General features: G+C 46.0%; 1 protein-coding gene across 1 annotated transcript; it reads right to left on the bottom strand.

Annotated features, from left to right (window-relative positions):
- Nucleotides 1-1,359: 1,359 nt before the first annotated feature.
- Nucleotides 1,360-19,351, bottom strand: Eci1 (enoyl-CoA delta isomerase 1). Its single transcript, XM_027424914.2, has 7 exons — nucleotides 19,215-19,351; nucleotides 19,019-19,105; nucleotides 10,277-10,404; nucleotides 3,990-4,136; nucleotides 3,089-3,210; nucleotides 2,825-3,003; nucleotides 1,360-1,619 (listed from the first exon to the last, which is right to left on the bottom strand). The coding sequence occupies exons 1-7, from the start codon at nucleotides 19,252-19,254 to the stop codon at nucleotides 1,453-1,455; spliced, it is 870 nt and encodes a 289-aa protein (XP_027280715.1). The 5' UTR covers nucleotides 19,255-19,351; the 3' UTR covers nucleotides 1,360-1,452.
- Between the last annotated feature and the right edge of the window lie 65 nt (nucleotides 19,352-19,416).

Here is a 19,416-nt window from a genome sequence, read left to right as displayed (position 1 = left end):
GTAGGTGCTCTATTAAAGCCTTATTCTCAACCTACACATCAGGTTCTTGCAAAATCTAATGTAAAATTCAGGACCTTGCACTGAATAAGCAGTACTGGGCTGGGGATGCAGCTCAGAGGGTAGAGTACTGACCAAGTATGCATGAAGTCATGGGTTTGGTCCCCAGCACCACATAAACCAGCAGTGGTGGCATTTGTAATGCCAGCACTCAAGAGACAGAGGCAGGAGACTCAGGGATTTAAGGCAACCCTCAACTAAATAGTTGGAAAGTCATCTTGGGCACATGAGACCCTGTCGGGGGCAGGAATAGGGTGTGGCCAGGGGAAGGTAGCAACTCTGTAGTCACCATCCTTCACATTCCTCTTCCCCAGGGTCCTCTGGCAGCTGTCTGCCCCTTCTAAATGAAAACTTGGGGCCACAAGGGTTTTCTATGGAGGTCCTGGAGGGTGACAGAGGCTGTCTGGCCTTAAAGTTTCAAAAAGACAGCCATTAAATGCCAGGGATAGCCAACAGCAGATTGTCCACAACTCTGCTTTCAGATGGATATGCAGTGTGACCTTGTAAAAGATCCAGAGTGACTTTGTGCTCACGAAGCAAAAAGGTTCTTGTGGTTGGGGCTGTAGGCCCTAGACTTCAAGGAGCAGTTCATGAGTGTGCATTTGTATAAGCCAGAGGTCAGAGTGTCTCACTGGCACTCACTAATTAGCTAGACTGGTTGGCCAGAGAATCTCAGGGACCTGCCTGTTCCTGTCTATCTAGTACTAAACTACAAGTGCATCCACTATGTCTTGCTTTTTACCAAGCTCTCATGATAGTTGGTGAGACCTTACTGACAGACCTCTGACCCCAGCTAACAGAACAGGTGTGTGTGTGTGTGTGTGTGTGTGTGTGTGTGTGTGTGAGAGAGAGAGAGAGAGAGAGAGAGAGAGAGAGAGAGAGAGAGAGAGAGACGTGTCTAGGTATTTTGCCTGCATACAGAGCACAGAAGGCATTGGATCTCCTGGAACTGGAGTCACAGATGATCATGAGCCACACATCAGTCTGGGATTTGAACCTGGTTCCTGTGCACGAGCAGCCAGTGCTCTTTTTTATTTTGTTTTTGTTGTTGTTTGTTTTGGTTTGGTTTGGTTTTTCGAGACAAGGTTTCTCTTTGGCTTTGGAGACTGTCCTGGAACTAGCTCTTGTAGACCAGGCTGGTCTAGAACTCACAGAGATCTGCCTCCTCTGTCTCTCGAGTGCTGGGATTAAAATTAGGCGCGCACCACCACCGCCCTGTTTAGCCAGTGGTCTCAACCACTGAGCCACCTCTACATCCAGGCACTGGCCATTTTAAGGTCAGGAACACAAAAGCTAAGACAATTTTTAAGTTGAAAAACACCTTGTTTATAATCCTTGGGATCAGTAGGTCCCCAGATGGCACATGTGACTGAACTCCTGTGTGGCAGCATTGCTTTAGCCCCTCTTTTGCTTGAGCTTTTCCAAGTACACGTGCAGAGACTTCTGGATGGAGTCTCGAGAGATGAAGCTGACGAAATTCTGGATGTCTGCCTCTCGCTGCTTGATCAGGTTGTCTGCAGTGGCCTTTCGCATCATGCTCTTGGTCAGCTGCCGAGAATGGTCTAAAGAAAATGGGGTTATTTGTGAAACTCACCTTCAGAGAGTGTGTGGCCATTCCTGGCTGTGCTACACTTCCTTCATGTATAGAAATACAGACCCTCCTAGAGAGTTCGGAAAATCAGAAAGAAGGATGGTGTCTTATCATTTGGGCAGCTAGGGTGGAATAGGGAGTTCAAGGCCAGCCTGAAATGAACACCCTGTCTAAACAAACCCATATAAATAAAATACAAGAGCAGACAGGAGGAGGGTACTGTAAGAGTTTTTGTTACTGCTGTTGCTGAGACAGCTCTTTTTTTTAAAAAAGATTTTATTTATTTATTATGTATACAACATTCTCTTCCATGTATATCTGCACACCAGAAGAGGGCACCAGATCTCATAACGGATGGTTGTGAGCCATCATGTGGTTGCTGGGAATTGAACTCAGGACCTCTGAAAGAATAGTCGGTGCTCTTAACCTCTGAGCCATCTCTCCAGCTCTCGAGTCAGCTCTTTTTAGCCCATGGTGGTCTTTAATTTGTAGGACTTCATTTTGTAACCTCCAGAGTGCTGGGATTACGGCACATGCCACTCTGCCTGCCTCTTAAAATTGGCTACTTAATGTCATTTTTAGGGCAGAACACAGGTCAGTGATAGAACACATGCACAAAGTCTTGAGTTCCATTTCTAGCACCTTAAATAACTAACATGTCATTCTGTTTGAATTGCATTACTGGCCACATTTTCCACATCAGTAGATTCTTTCTCATGCATGTAGAGACTGGCTACTTGCTCCCTAAGAGAAGAGGGCTCCTTTTAGAGAAATTCAAAAGGATACTTTGTGACATTTGGGAAATATATGCCATTAACATTTTAGTGTCTCAACTGGTGGTACATGCTTGTATCTAAACATTGGAGAAACGAAGGCAGGGGGATTCCAAATTAGAAGACATGGGTTAAGTAGGTTGTTTCAGGGAAAACTCAGCTACACAGTGAGACCCCGTCTCAAAAAAATCAAACACCAAAGAGTCCTGGTGTTGCTGGAGTTTCACAGGTGCAGCCGTGTTCCTGAAGGCTTCCCAGGCCCTGCAAGAGCTTTCTGTAAGTACTTTCATAGATCCCCACTTGTGAGAACTTTTGCTTTCATCAAGATGGATCACCAGAATGGGGAAGGTGACCTATCTTCCTTAACCATTTGCCCCAAAGCTGCCTGCTGCTTGCTCCTCACCTGGAATGGCCAACCACTGGGCCATCACTGAGCGAGCCTTGCTGTGTATCTGGTCCTCCGGCACCACCTCATCCACCACACCCACCTTGAGGGCCTCTGCTGGTGGGAAGAGCATCCCCAGCTGAAGGGCACGCTCTGCTGCTCGGTGTCCAATGGTGTTCACAAAGGTGTCTTTGAACCTGGAATGAAGACATACATCATCCTTCACCACCTTGTTAGGATGGAGGTTGTCAAGTAGAGTAAGAGTGCAATCCCTGGTCTTACCAGAAGGGGGCAACAATGCCAAGCAGGCTTTCATTGAGTCCTATGGTGTACTTGGGGTTGTCAGCCATAATCCTGTAGTCAGAGGTAAGAGCTATGAGACAGCCTCCAGCAGGAGAGGCACCCTGTAGAGAAGCAAGAGTCTCAGTCTGTAGGTGCTCCAGTACCCAGTAACATTCCTTAGACAGGGCAGAGGGTGGGCATGAGCTCCTGGCACTGCAGTGGCATCTGGACCAAGTATGCCAGATCGGTATGAGAGTTGAGATTGGCCAACCGGGGATCAGCAGCTGGGTCTTAACAGAGTCAAGTTTTTCCATGGGCTCAAGGTCCTTGGCATGTGGCTCTTTAGCTTTTAGGGGCCAACAATGACTCTTGGGACAGAAAGTTGCCTGTCCTTTTGTAGCTTTTATTTGATGCTAATGTTCACAGTAAGTTATTGAGACACAGCTGTCAGGCCATGGAGCTGTTACCACCCCTGGCAATCAGTCTTACCAGGAGGATGCCTGGGAACCCTAAAACGGCAGTGTCCACATTGCATGCACCCAAATGCGCCATATTGAGTGAGACATGTCACCAGTGTCTCTTCCCCAGGCCCCACTTTGGCTATCACCTAACTTTCTATCTTCAATTCTTCCTTTATGCTCTCATGGCTCTGATCCTTAGAGCTATGCCCTCAGAGAACCCTGCTTTTTCCCTGTCTTTCTGTTCTTCTCCCCAAGGCAGGGTTTCCTGTGTAGCCCAGGCTGCTCAGGGTTAACTGCAGCCAGGGTTCATTTCCAGCCAGCCGGTCCCTGTCCCACCACTGGCATTTCCTCTGCCTTGTCTGTCTGGCCCAGGAAGGTCAAAGTTTGAGTGTCCCCTGCTGCTGGATAGGCCCTAGAGAACTGTGGGTGGGGATACTCACATTGATGGCAGACACTAACATCAGCTTGGACATGTAGAGCCTCAGCCACAGCTCCTGCACAGCCTTCCAGAACTCAGCGTAATGGGCTGGGTTCCTGCCATACATCTCCCTCAAGTCCAGGCCAGCTGAGAAAATACCCGGGAGGTCCTGCCAAGAGATGCCAGGGTCATGTTTGGCTAGTAAGATGGGTCTTCCATGGAATCCAAAACTGAGGGTGTCTAGGACCCTCCCCTGGACTGACTACTTTCTGGAGTGTCCTTTTTCTTGCTTCAAACTGGTTAAGAGTGGACACTGCTCAGAGACACTTGTGTTCCAGCCAGGCTGACACCTGGGCACTCCTCTTTGTACTAGTTCCTTCTTTCAGGAACATGTTGTGATCAGCCTCCCAAGGGTAAGCAAGACAGAAAATTCTGGGGCAGAAGAAAGATGTAGAAATCTGCACAGACACACATGTGGGTCCTCAGTTTGATGTCTCAGGTCTGCCAGCCACCAGAGCAGGTAGGAGGAGAGCACAGGTGGAGGAAGAGCCAATGGGCTACAGGGACACCATAAGGACAGTGCCTTGTCAGGGTCAGCACCAAATCTTGGGAAATGGGTCAGGAGCTGCCAGGTTAAAAACTCCACTGATGATTTTCCCTCTGTAGGATTTCTTAGCTAAGGCTTGAGTCCATGGGTGGTAGCTTTGGTGCAGGGCAGCACCTGCTCCAGCAAGAACTAGATGTTTTGTTTGCCCAACAGCACCCCCTGTCAGGAGCTGAGGGAATGGACACAGACATCCATCCTCTGTGACCTCAAAGTCACAGTGCAGCTGAGTCCACATGTTTTGGACAGGAACTGATACACAATACTTGTGTGCTGATCTCACTTTGTGTGTTCATGAAATGGATCCCTCTTCTGTAATGTAACAGGCACAACTATGCTAGATTCAGATGCTCCCCCAATCCCCGGGGTCACACTATGTAGTCCTGGCTGTCCTGGAACTCACTCTATAGACCAGACTGGCCTTTAACTCAGACATCCACCTGCCTATGCCTTCCAAGGGCTGGGATCAAAGGAGTGCATCACTATGCAGGGCCAATTCAGATGCTTCTAATGAGAATGGGGACAATGGACCCGTGGGTCATCTCCATGTTGGGCAGAGGATGGCAGAAGGGACAAGGGTGATAGAACAATGGCCACATGGAATAACAACAGGAGCAACAAAAACTTGGTCTTGGTGACGAATGTCTGTAATCCCAGCATTTGGAAAGAATCGGCAGATTTAGGTTTTTATTTTTAAACTATTTCCCGTGTTTGAGTGTTTTGTCTGCATGTGCCTTTTGCCTGCAGAAGCCAGAAGAGGGTGTTGGATGTCCTGGGACTAGATTTACAGATGGTTGTGTCCCAATGTGGGTCCTGGGAAATGAACTCAGGTCCTATGTAGGAGCAGCCAGTGCTCTTAACCCCTGAGCCACTTCTCTAGTTCCCAGAGGCAAATTCTGTGTGACGAATGAAAGTACTCCTGCTGGTTAAACCAAATAGATCTGAAGAGCTACAAGTCAGCCCATTTCTGTGATCTGGGAAGACAATATATGGTTAGGTGAACTGTGGTCTTCTAAGTCACATTGCAATTCTTACCTCCAGTGTCTGTGAATATGGCCTATGTAGGAAGAATCTAATGTTTACTCCCACAAATAAGCATTAGAAGCCTTTGACTCCTTCCTCCTGTATTCTTCCTCCTGTTATCAACAGCAGAAGCAGGAATAGGAAGGAGTTGAACTGTTTATCTGCCATTAGCCTGATACCCGTACCATGCAGGAACATCCGTAGACCTATTTTCTCCCTTCATTTAGCTGATGTTTCATCTATCCTGGGTGCAATTAACTTTGTTACTACCAGAATCAATATAAGACCACCAGCCACAACACAGTGTCATACCCCATTATTCATGTCACCTGTCCCAATTCCAGCAGCCCTCTTCCCTTCTGGTCCCTGCCTCAGGAATTTCTGTTTTTTTTTTTTTTTTTTTTGTTTGTTTTTTTGTTTTTGGAGACAGGGTTTCTCTGTGGCTTTGGAGGCTGTCCTGGAACTAGCTCTTGTAGACCAGGCTGGTCTCGAACTCACAGAGATTCACCTGCCTCTGCCTCCTGAGTGCTGGGATTAAAGGTGTGCGCCACCAACGCTCAGCAATTTCTGTATTTTTAATGGCCGAAATTAAACACAACCTTCTTTGATCCTGTTGGAGAAAGATACCCTATTCTCTAGCAACACCTCTTCTGAGTTTCCAGCCAATCAGATGTTTATATTTTAACCCTTCCAGGCTTCAGAAATATTTTCCATATCTTTATTATTCAGGCCAAAAAAAAAGACATTATATGTACGAAGAGTTTGAGCTATGAGATCTATTGTTTTTTTTAGGATTCATCTTATGAGCTCATCACATATTCTCAGTATGCCTTGATGTAAACACTCGTGCTTGTTTCACCTCTGCCACAATTATTGCTACTCTAACTAGAGTTTCAACTGACTTGCTACACTTCATGGAGGAAACATTACTGCTGTATTATGAGCCTTATATTTCATTTTCCTATGAGCAGTTGGGGGGTTATAGTAGTTTGAATGAATTGGCCCCATAAGCTCATCATAGGGAATAACACTATTGGGAGGTGTGGCTTTGTTGGAGTAGGTGTAGTCTTGTTGGAGGAAGTATGTCACTGTGGAGGTGAGCTTTGAGGTCTCATACATGCTCAAGCGGCACCCAGTGTCTCAGACCACTTCCTGTTGCCTTAGAGTCAAGATGTAGGACTGTCAGCTCCTTCTCTAGCACTATGCTTGCTTGCCACCATGTCACACCATGATAATGGACTAAATCTCTGAAAATGTAAGACACCCCAATTAAATGTTTCTCCTTTTATAAGAGTTTCCGTGGTCATGGTATCTCTTCACAGCAAACAGAAACCCCAACCAAGACCAGGGCCTTACTGGAACTGTTCTCACTCTTCACTTGATATAGTCCTTCATGCTCACTTCCGCTGTGTCTTTTCTATAGAAGCCGTCTTCGCTATGATGGCTGTGTTTGCCCACTGATTTCCACTTTTTTCAGGGTATACTCTAGGCAACACGCAAGCAAAAGCTCGGTGTTTACCATATTTGTAGTGGTAAACCTGACATATTTTCCTCAAGTTTTTCTAGAGCTCTCAGGAATTTGGTGACCCTATTCTGACTATCCAGACACTTCCACCACATGAAATGCAGTGTACTACATAGGCTCATTCATCTCACTGACGGCTTTTATTATAATCTTGTTTGCCTCCAAACAAGAGGTCCTCTCAGTTAAATAGTCATCCACATCTTAGGGGAATGCCATATCAGATACTGCAGTTTCTAAAGCCTCCAATCACTGTTGGTATTACCATAAAGAAAATCATGACAAATGCATGGTCAGTAATAACAACAAAAATGTTGGACGTGTTCTGAGGCTTGGAGAATGGTAAAGTATAGCCCTGCCATGACTAAAATGAGTAAGGCTTGGTTTATGTGATTTGACTTCCTTCTTTTAAGCCGTGGGGGGGGGCTCATGGGATGAAATCCCTGATGCTAGGACTGAGGTATTAAGTAGGGAGACTTCAAGTGGGTTAAGTGGGACAATTCCATCTAGGTCACCTAGGCACAAGGCTGAGTGATAGAAAGCTCTGGAAAAAAACCTATGGGGCTTAGGTAGATGGAGGAGAAAAGACCAGGTACAATAAATGATTCTATACTGAAGGTCTTTCTCTACAATAGGGGTGCAGTGGCCTTGGTATCTCATTATTTGTTATAGGGCCTAAGGACAGTAAGATAGAGGAGTTAAAATGGAATCATACTAGTAGGCCAGAGATCAGACGAAAGCAGAGATGGCTCCAGTTAGTGGTGTTGGGTTTGGGTTAACTATGTGGTATGTGTGTGCTTGGTGGGTCATTGTGTTATCACATAGCTAAAGACTGATTAGGAGGATAAAAACATAGGCTTGGATAAGGGCTAAAGCAATTCCAGGACAGTTATTAGGATAAGAATAATGAATGTAATTGTGGCAGTTGGTGGACTAATGCTTTTTGTTGTTGTTATGTTGGATATTTTATTGAGGGAAGGGAAGGGAGTGGGGAAAGGGAAAGGTGAGAGGGGAGAAGAAAGAGAAGAAGAGAGAGAACAGACTAATGCTTACTAATACTATAGCAGCACCACCAATTAGATGCATTAAAAGGCGGCCTGCAGTGATATTAGCTGTGAGATTAACTTTTAAGGCTATGGGCTGAGTAAATAAACTAATAGTTTCAATGATGCCAGGCAGTGCTGGCATACGCCTTTGATGCCTGAACTCAGGAGGTAGAGGCAGGCAGATCTCTGTTGAGTTCGAGGCCCTCTTGGTACACAAAGTAAGTTCTAAGATAGGCTCCAAAGCTACACAGAGAAACCCTGTCTTGAAAAAACAAACAAACAAAAAATATAAAACGAAACAAAGCAAAAAAGAAAAACCTAATAGTTTTACTGACTATAAGCCTAGGAATCAATGCTGAGTCTGCTGGCCATTGTCCCGGGTAGTGATTGCTCCCCTACGGGGCAGCCTGGCCCTTCGGAGCTTCATGACTATTAGCTTCCTGTAGTTTTACTGACCACGGTGCTAAGACATGTCATTGCTCAATGGTCCTGTCTGGTTTCTGTATTACTATAGCACATAGTGTAGGGAAATACGTATATACTTTGCATTTACTCTTAAAGAGAGTAGCACTGTCACTGCACCTTACCAAGGGGCTGAAGAAGTTGTGTGGTGGCAGAACACTTGCCCAATATTCAGATGGCCCTGGGTTCAATCTCTAGCATCGCCCCTCCCCCAAAGGATCAAAAAACCCCAAATCATTATTTATTGGGAGCTGGAGACGTAGCTCAGGTGGTAGAGTGCTTGCCTAGCATCCACAAAGGCCTGGGTTTGGTTCACAGCACCTCACAGACTGGCACAGCAACACTTTGGCCTTGACTACACAACAAGTTGGGTGCTAGCCTGGGATACAAGAACCTAACTCCAGACAACAAGAACAAAGGGGCTGAAATGAACTGGCTGTACCTCCTACTTTGTGTCCTGGCATTGGAGCGGGGGCAGGGGATGTGATGCCAGAGACCACACCTCTGAGGACTTTCTTACCCACTGGACCACCTCCCTCAATGGTCATTTACTGACTTCAGTGACACTGCTGTCACCAGTGGTGTTCCTGGCATTTGCCAGCACTTGCAAATGCTGGCAAATGCTTGCCAGACCCCCTCAAGAATTCATATGGGAGCAGTCAGTGCTCTTGACTGCTGGGCCATCTCTCCAGCATCCTATTAGAGTTATTTTGATTTATATTTTTAAAATGATAGCCAGATAAGGAGTTGAAAACATGGCAATGGAGAACTCAGTTTTTCCCTCTTTGGAGGTTGATTTCTTATTAGAAAGAGTCTGGCTCTTAGAAGCAGGTACTGGGACAAATTTCCAGGGGCCTTCCTGTCATTCCTGCAACTCTGACTTCATTTACTAAGGCCATTTAAAAAATTATACTGGGAGGAGGTAACTGTTGCCTGATCTAAGCGAATCTGAAAAGTTCAGAATGATTTATGAAAGATCAGAAAACGTTAACTGCTAGGAGCAGAGAGATAGAGAGTACTTATTTAGTGTTCATTGGGAATTAAGCTAGAGTTAGGAGTAAGATATCTTTGTATGGTTGGGTGACTCTAGCCATAAAATTTATCTTGATTTTAATATTATATATAAATATTACATAGTAATATCACATCACATAGTATCTCATAAATGTGCATAATTATGTTTTATGTATCAGTTTTAAAAACTATAATAAAGAAAATATTAAATAAAAAAAAGAATTTATATGGCAGAAGAATTTGCCCTCTGATACCTGACCTAAGATGGTCCAAAGGCAAGCAGAGTACAGGCTCTCAAGACAGGTATCCTGCTGGAACTAGCTCAGGGAACCAGCAGCTGGGGGGAGGCAGGGAGTAGGTACCCTGGGAGCCCTGGGTTGGCAACATTTGCTAATGACTAGATGGCAGCTTCTGGAAAGATAAAGTTTCCACAGAGACTGCTCAGCAGGTTCCTGAGGATAGTGCAGGCCTGGTACACCCCTGGGAACCTGCTCTCCTAGAAACTGTGTTCTAGAGACCCCTAGTGTTGTCAGGGTGGCTGGTGACACCATACCCCATGATGAAGGGTCCAGATTTTCCAGGTTACCACTCTTGACCACAGTCAGGGCTGGAGGTGTGTGGCTTGAACAGGCACCTACCGAAGTGAGGATGACACCACGGAAGGTCTTCTCATTTTCTAGCTTTTCCAGGCTGATGACAAACTCTGTCAGAAACTCCAAGCTGAGGGAGTTCACTGGCGGGTTCTTGAACTTCATCACTGCGATTCCTAGTTTAAAAAAGAGAGTCCTCGAAAAGCTTTCAGGCCTGGCCACCCTTGCTCTCAGTCTGTCTATGAGAGCTGCAGAATTTGGGGTTTCAAAAGTTCAGGGAGACAGTGGCACACAATTTAATCTCAGCACTCGGGAGGCAGAGGCAGGCAGATCTATGTCTTCAAGGCCAGCCTGGTCTACAGAGGGAGTTTCAGTACAACCTCCAAAGCCACAGGAAACCCTGGGGGTTGGGGGTATGTGGAGTTCAGGCAGGCCTTGAGGTGGTGAGGCATGCCTTTAATCCCAGAACTCCGGAAGCAGAGGAAGGTGGATCTCTGTGAATTGAGGCCACCCTGAGCTATAGAGCAAGTTCCATGACAGCTAGGGCTATATAGAGAAACCCCATCTTGAAAAGAAAACAAGCTGGGTGGTGGTGTTGCATGCCTTTAATACCAGCGCTCGGGAGGCAGAGGCAGGTGGATCTCTGTGAGTTTAAGACCAGCCTGGTCTACAAGAGCTAGTTCCAGGACAACCTCCAAAACCACAGAGAAACCCTGTCTTGAAAAACCAAAAAGAAAAGAAAAAAAAAAAGACCAAAAAAAAAAAAAACCCAAACAAACAAACAAAAGACAGTATGCAATAAGAATAACAACAAAAAGTTTAGACAGGAGCCTGGTGTGGAGGTGAGCACACCTTTGATCTCAGGATTTGTCATCAGTCTCAGGAGTCAGAGGTGAACAGACCTTTGACTTTTAGGCCAGCCTGGTCTTCAGAGAAAGATTCAAGTTTGAAGATTCAAGACTACACAGAGAAACCCTGTCTTGGAAGAAAAAACAAACAAACAAACAAAAACAAGTTAAAGCAGGTGCTAGTGTGATGTCTCAAATAGGTGAAGAAAGCATTTGATTTGGAAATTCTGGTTTCCCATAAGCCTGTAGATGGTGAGTCCCGTGTGCCCTTGGACAGCCTCGATCTGCTATTGATTGGACAGCCTCGATCTGCTATTGATTGGATAGCCTCGATCTGCTATTGATTGGATAGCCTCGATCTGCTGTCTTTGTTTCTCAGGATCTCAAGTCTCCTAAATAATCTCACCAGTCTGGAAGATCAAGGTTAAGAGCTGTCTCCAGTACCTAGGAGAATGTCACTAGCCCTCTTGCTTCACTTTCCCTTCCAGGACATTCCTTTTTGTTTTTTTGTTTTGTTGTTGTTGTTTTTTTGAGACAGGGTTGGACATCCCTTGTTGTGTGTTTGTTCATTTGTTTGTTTGGCAGGGTTTCTCTGTGTAGCTCAGGCTATCCTGGAACTCACCCTGTATACAGGCTGATCTTGAACTCAGAGATCCTCCTGCCTCTGCCTGTGCTGGGACTAAAGGTGTGCTCCACCACTGCCTGGTCTGAAATTATAACTTTTTTTTTGAAAAAAAAAATTATTTATCATGTATACAGTGTTCTGTGTGCATGTATCCCTACAGGCCAGAAGAGGGCACCAGATCTCATTACAGTTGGTTATGAGCCACCATGTGGTTTCTGGGAATTGAACTCAGGACCTCTGGAAGCCCAGCTAGTGTCTTGACACTGAGCTGGGCTTCCAAAATTATAACTCTTTTTTTTTTTTTTTTTTTTTTTTTTTTTTTTTTTTTTGGTTTTTTCGAGACAGGGTTTCCCTGTGGCTTTGGAGGCTGCCCTAGAACTAGCTCTTGTAGACCAGGCTGGTCTCGAACTCACAGTGATCCTCCTGCCTCTGCCTCCCCAGTGCTGGGATTAAAGGCGTGCGCCACCACCACCCGGCTCCAAAATTCTAACTCTTAAAAGAGCAGTAAGAGCTCAGTTCTAGGTCAGCCAGGGCTACATAGTGAGGTCCTGCTTCAAAAACAAAACAACAAAAACCCAAACAAACCTCCAAATAGGGATTCTGCTCTTACTTTCTATAAAGAAAAAGAAAACTCAAAACAAAACAAAACAAAACGAGCAAAAAACCCAGCCAGGAAAGGTGTTGCACACCTTTAGTCCTAGCACTTGGGAGACAGAGTCAAAAAGATTGAAGTGAGTTCTGTAAGCATTGCGATGGCTTAGTTAGGATGGACAGGGATTCTGGCACTGGAGTCACAGAACATTGAGTGTTACAGCTTGGATGGAAAGGTATACTGGCACTAGGGAGCCAAGGAATACCACAGGTCACAATAAGGGTAGCAGTTTACAGCCCTGTTTCAGGGAAAAGCTTTCCAGTGTATCAGCTCTGCTCTGGCAGGAAAGAGTTTCCCCCAGAGAGCAGAGTGTAACAACTCTGCTTCACCAGAAGGTTTTCTGTGTGTTGAAAAGTGTTACAGTCCAGATCCACTCTGCTCTGCCTAGGGTTGTCTCTACTCTAGGGTTGTCTCTACCTCATTCAAGAGATTTATTGGGAAGGAAGAATCCTGGAGAGTGGCTGCCCTCTGCCTCCCTGGGTGGCAGAGGGTAGCCAGGCAGGATGAACACAAGCTGAATACGCACAGGGCTTATTTCCAGGGTGGGGGTTGGTCATGTTTCAATCCCTGAGCTCAGAATGGCTAGATCTCAACCAATCTCAGGGATTGGTTGGTTTTCTGCACAGGTTCAGGGGCAGATTTGGCTCTGGTTTCAGGGCCAAAGTGTGTTTCTTTTGCTGGTCCTTTTTAGCCTTTTGGCTCTAATTTTTGGGCCAGGGTGTATTTCTTTCACTGGCTCTGATTCCAGGGCCAAAGTGTGTTTCTTTGGCACTGGTTTTAGAGACAGGGTGCATTTCTTTGGATCTGGTTGCAGGGCCAAAGTGTGTTTGTTTCTTCAGCTCTGCTCAGGGTGTGTTTCTTTGGCTGGTCCATTTTCCTTACAAGTTCAAGACCCTATTTCAAACAACAAAAAACAATAAATAAAAATACCAATTCCAGCCAGGCCCCAGACCTCGGGAGGCAGAGGCAGGTGGATCTCTGTGAGTTGGAGGTCAGCCTTGTCTACAGAGCTAGTTCCAGGACAGGTAGGGCTGTTACATAGAGAAAAGCTGTCTCAACAAGAACAAAACACCAAGGCTCCAAGGACTCCTTGACCCAGAGGCTTGGCCAAATCCTCATGGGAATGAACTTAGAAATACCCTAAGACGGGCTGGAAAGATGTTGATGTGGGTAAGGGCAGCGACTGCTCTTCCAGTAGACCTAGGTTAGATCCCCAGCACCCACGTGGCATCTGGAAACTCCAGTTCCAGGGGATCTGATGCCATCTTCTGAATTCCCTGGCTCCAGCCATGTATGCAATACACAGACAAATATGCAGGCAAGACCCCTATACATATAAATTTTTTTTTCCCTTGAGACAGGGTTTCTTTTTGTAGCTTTGAATGTCCTAGAACTTGCTCATTAGACCAGGCAGGCCTGGAACTCTCAGAGATATACCTACCTCCGCCTCTCAAGGGCTGGGATTAAAGATATACACTAACACTGTCCTGCAAAATAATTTGTTTTAATCAAAAATATCCTAAGCATATTTTTAATGCAACCCAAATTAAACAGGTCAAATGTAATACTAGAGGGAAACTCTTCTCCCCTCCCTTGCTAACCTCGAAGCCCAGGGGTAAAGACTTTTTTAAGTAAAAGGCCTGGGGGCATTTTCAGCTTTGCTGGCTATATAAGTGACTGCTACAAGTAGTCAGGTCCTAGGCAGTTGGAGTTAGGAATGTGTGTTGTGTGTCAAAGGAAATAAGTTATAACTTGAATGTGGTGATGTAGGACTGATGATAATTCAAGGTCAGCTTGGGCTACAGAGAGGCCCAGACTAGACTGCTCTAGGCAGCAAGAGGTCAAAGGACTGGCAAAACATCAAGGACAGTCTGGGCATGGTGGTGCGTGCCTTTAATACTAGCACTTGGGGGGTAAAGGCAGGTGGATCACAGCCAGGCTGGTACACAGCCCGAGGACAGCCAAGGTTACACAGAGAGAACCTGTCTCAAAACACCGAACCAAAATAAAATCATCAAGTACAGGTCAGAGAAGTACCTTGGTGGGTAAAGTGCTTGCAAGGCAGTTTGCTGATGGACCTCCCAGTAAGAGAACTGACTCCCACAGTTGTTTTCTGACCTCCATATGGGCTCCATGAGCTCAAAAATGCATTATAGATACAACAATAGATGAATTTGGGACAGGAGAGATGGCTCATCAGGTAAGAGCACTTGCTGTCTTGTAGAAGACCAGGATTTGGCGCCCAGCACCCACACAGTAGTTCACAACCACCTGTAACTACAGTTCTTGGGGATCTGATGCCCTTCTGACTTCCTTGGGCATCAGGCGAGCTCATAGTGTACATACATACATGCAGGCAAACACACATACATGTCCAATACCAAATAAACCAGGTGTGCTCACACACACTTGTCAACTTAGGGAACTTGGGAAGCAGAGGCAGGAGAATCAAGTTCAAGGTAATTTCTGGATGAGCAGAAAGTTGAGGACCAGTGGACGACATGAGATCCTGTGTCAAACAAACAGATGACAGAATGAGGTCACAATATAATGGACCTTATGTTCAAGATAACTGGTGTCCTCGTGAAAGGAGAGACACAAGGAAAAGGCCACATAAAGATAGCAGCAGAGGGTTGGGGTTATGGATAAAATGAGCATCGGTGGATAAAGCTCTTGCATCTAGGTGTGAAGCCTGGCCTTCAGAGCCCTAGAACACACATCCAGCCCTCTATCTACAGAGAACAGATTCCAAGAGCAAGCTGGCTAGCTATCACATCCAGCCCTCTGTCTACAGAGAACAGATTCCAAGAGCAAGCTGGCTAGCTATACTAACTGGAATTTGCAAGCTCTGGGTTCAGTGAGAGATCCTGCCTCACTAAAGTGGAGAGAGTACCTGATGTCCACCCCTGACACTTGTGTACTCCCAATCATATATACATGTGTACGCTCATTCACATGCATCATACATACATGTAAAGGAAGAAACAGAGTAAACAGAGGTGCCCACAAGCCAAGGACACCAGGGGGTGAGGTAGTACCAAACGCCAGATCATGCAGGGGTGACTCTCCTGTGGAGCTTCAGAGAACCAGTCCTTCCTATCCCTGGCTTTGGACTTCTGTTCTTTACAAATGTGATGTCATTTCATCAGCTCAGGGTGCTGTATCCTGTACCCACTCTAGACTCAGCAAACACTTGGATTGTCATTATCATAAACCTCCATTTTCAGGTAGAAGCCAAGCAGTCCTGAGGGCATAGGCCACACAAGGTCTTTGAGAATGGCATCTACCTTGGGGCCATGAATGTCTCCCATCTTTCCAGCATCTGCACCAGATGTCCATCTGGTTTTGAAGGCAACTCACCTGCCTAGAGATAGATGCAGTTCTGGCAAGGAATCTACTTTAGTTAGAATTAAAGGTTTCCCTTGATATGCCAAAACTGACAACATTGTAGGTGTCTGTCATTTCCACTCTCAGCAGAATGCCCTAGGCTCCCAGCCTCAAGGACACCAAGAAATTGACAGCAGAGGTGGCTCTCTGCCATGATTTTGATGTCTTGAAAGATGACAGTGGGCAGAGTTCTTCTACTCATCAGCCTGTCTTCTAATTTCCCTGACTTTAATTCATCAACTTGTGCAAATCCTCTTGCTCTTCTGTACCAGACTTCAGAGGAACAGAGAACATGCTAGAACCAGACACATGAGGAGGTTTCTAGTGGGGCTTAGCTCACACTTCTTCAGCAATTGCAGCTGAGAATGCAGGCATCAGGTGCCCTTCCACAGTCCTTGGTTCCTCATGCATTCTGTTTACAGCATAAATGCAAAAAACAAGGGCCTATCTCCAGGGACACTGCAACTACCAACTACTGCTGACAGCATCTGGTATTGCCTTAAGGACTTCCAAAATATTCAAGAGACTTTTCCAGCTGAGAACCTGAGTGTCTAGGTGTCAACTGAAAACCATTCTCCAGGCCAGACAGTGGTGGTGCGTGCCTTTAATAATCCTAGCATTTGGGAGGAGGAGGCAGGAGATCTCTGTGAGTTTGAGGCCAGCCAGATCTACAGAGCTAGTTCAGGAAAGCTAGGGCTACATAAAGAAATCCTGTCTTGAGAAAACAAAACAAAACAAAACAAAAAACTAAAACCCTTCTCTGAAAATGAGGGTCAAGTCTTGATGACAACTGGGGTTTTATTTTATTTATTTATTATGTATACAACATTCTACTTCCATGTATATCTGCCCACCAGAAGAGGGCACCAGATATTATAATGGATGGTTGTGAGCCACCATGTGGTTGCTGGGAATTGAACTCAGGACCTCTGGAAGAGCTGCCGGTGCTCTTAACCTCTGAGCCATCTCTCCAGCCTGGGGTTTTTGTTTTTCATTTACTTATTATGTATACATTATTCCTGCCTGCACACCATAAGAGGGCGCCAGAATCATAATGGCTGGTTGTGAGCCACCATGTGGGTGCTGGTACTTGAACTCAGGACTTCAGGAAGAACAGCCAGTGTTCTTAACCTCTGCGCCATCTCTCCAGACCCACTAACTGGGTTCTTTAACAATCTTTACCTTAAGTGGACCTTTGACCCAGTTACAGGTCTACATAAAACAAAAATCTCAAACTTAGTTGAGAGAAACATATCTGAAAAGCCCAGTTGGGCAAAGGACACTAGGGAAAAGGTAAGGAGGCAAAAGGTGAACATGAGCTAAGAGAAGTTAGATGACCTTAGTCAGCATGGGATAAGTAACCAAATTCCTGGAGCAGGCTGACTATTAGATAAAACCTTCTTGAATGATGAGTTGAGCAGAAGCTAAAATGAAACATCAATGCCCTCAACTTTGGCACAAGTGATCTCAGAAATTTGTCACTCTGAAGTGCCTGCTAAGCAACACTGGAGAAATCATGAAACAAGTCAAAGAGGCTGTCTTCAAACGAGATGAACCTTTGCCAAAAAGACCCTGCATCAGCTCTGGAAGAAATTATTATCTGTGCCAGCAAAGTTCACACACTTTAGGGTGTTTATGTTCTGGGGGCTTAAAAGTGTGAGCTACAGGGGGCTGGATAGATGGCTCAGTGGTTAAGAACACTGGTTACTGGGCTGGGCATGGTGGCCCATGCCTTTAATCCTAGCACTTGGGAGGCAGAGGCAGGTGGATATATATTTATATAATAAATATACAATAATATATATATGTATAAATCACATTACTCACATATACTAAAGTTGTGAGTAAATATACATGATACTAAGCCAAAATATCTAGTTACCTTTGAGTTTCAGGACAGCTAGGGCTGTGACACAGAGACCCCCCCCCTCCCGAGACAGGGTTTCTCTGTGTAGCTTTGGAGCCTATCCTGGCACTCCCTCTGGAGAGGCTGACCTCAAACTCACAGAGATTCGCCTGCTTCTGCCTCCCGAATGCTAGGCTTAAAGGCTGTCACCACCAACACCCTTCGCACAGAGACCCTTTATAATCCAGGGACTGTGGCATGGTATAGAGTTGCTATCTCTACCCATTCTAATATGTTTATTTATTCCTTTTTGTGGTACTGGGATTAAACCCAAGGCCTGTCCAATGCTAGGAAAATAAATGTTCTACCACTAAGGTACCTCTCCAGTCCTCTAATATTTTAAAATGTGTGTCTCTGTGGTATTTGAGAGGTATTAAAATCTGCCACAGATTTCAACGTCTCCACCTTCTGTTGGACTCACCAGGTTTGAGCACATGGCCCTGCTCTCAGCATTTTAGGAGCACTATAAATACATTATCTATTTGTCCTGGAAAATTCTACCTTTTCCTCCTGCGTCCTCACTTTAAAAAAACACACCAAACCACAGGAAAAATAGGCACTACATATATCCCAGGCTGATCTCAACTTCACCATCCTTCCTTCTGCTTCAGCCCTGTGAGGGGTGTTTCTTCCTAGGTGTTCTGAAGGGAGTAGGGTGTAGGGAGAGACCCTACTTGCAGCTTCCAACTTTAACTAGGAAATAGTTGTCTGTGCCAGGCACCAGTGTTTGCAAAATATTAAAAAATACTTCCAATCATTGTCATGTCGGAATTTCTTGTTTTGAAAGAAAGCCAGAAGTGGCGGTACCTTTATTTCTTCCTCTCTCTCTTCCTTTCTTCTTTTAAAAAATAATGTAACTTTCTTTTGTGTGCACTGGTGTAAAGGTATCAGATCTCCTGGAACTGAAGTAACAGACCTTTGTGAGCTGCTATGTGGGTGCTGGGAATTGAACCTGGGTTCCAGGGCAGCTGGGTTCTCTTAACCACTGAGCCATTTCTCTAGTCCTGGTGCATTATTTTTGAGACCCTGTCTCATGGTGCTGAGGCTGGCCTAGAACTCGAGATTCTTTAGCTTCAGGTAGGTTTACAAGCACGAGCCCCACAGCAGGCTGCAATCATTTTCAATTAATCGTTTAGGTGACAGATGGTAACTTTAAGAACTTTAACCAAAACTTAAAAGCTCACTCGTTTTGTCATTTAAACCACCTGATATGTACTTAAGAAACCGAGTTTACAAGAGTTTTTTTCCTCACTGCTTTTGGAAATTCAAGGCTCTCAACATCCGGCTGACTTCACGCCTAACTGGTGGCCTTGGGGCTGGAGGACATTAACTAATCACGTGCCGGGCTGTCACCACCCGAGCCCTCACTCACCCGCCGCGTCCTCCGTCTCCACCAGCACCTGCTTGTTAGCGAAGCGCCGCGCGCCGTCCACGACCTCTCTGCGCCCGAGGCGGGACCCTGCGGCGGAGCCCGGAGCACCGTTAGCAAGCTCGCCACTCTCGCCACCGCCGCCCGCGAACCCACCCTCTCTGAGGCCGAGCACCAGCTCCCCGCCCGGGCCACGAACCCGCGTGCAGCAGAACGCGACTCGCAGCAGCCAGCGCCATCTTGTCAGCCGTCAGGGCTGGAGAGCCACGGGCAGTGAAGCCGCCAGCCCGGCGTTGCAGACTCCGCCTCCCCGAGCGGCCCCGCCCACAAGGCCAGAGGCCGCGGGCGCTCAGCAGCCGCGGGAGGACTGGGCGCGGCCTCCTGGGGCAGTAACTTGGTTT

The sequence above is a fragment of the Cricetulus griseus genome, chromosome 7 (genome assembly GCF_003668045.3).
Source record: "Cricetulus griseus strain 17A/GY chromosome 7, alternate assembly CriGri-PICRH-1.0, whole genome shotgun sequence".
Classification (NCBI taxonomy): domain Eukaryota; kingdom Metazoa; phylum Chordata; class Mammalia; order Rodentia; family Cricetidae; genus Cricetulus; species Cricetulus griseus.
Note: the sequence above shows the minus strand (reverse complement) of the source record. Positions and strands in the feature narration are given on the sequence as shown.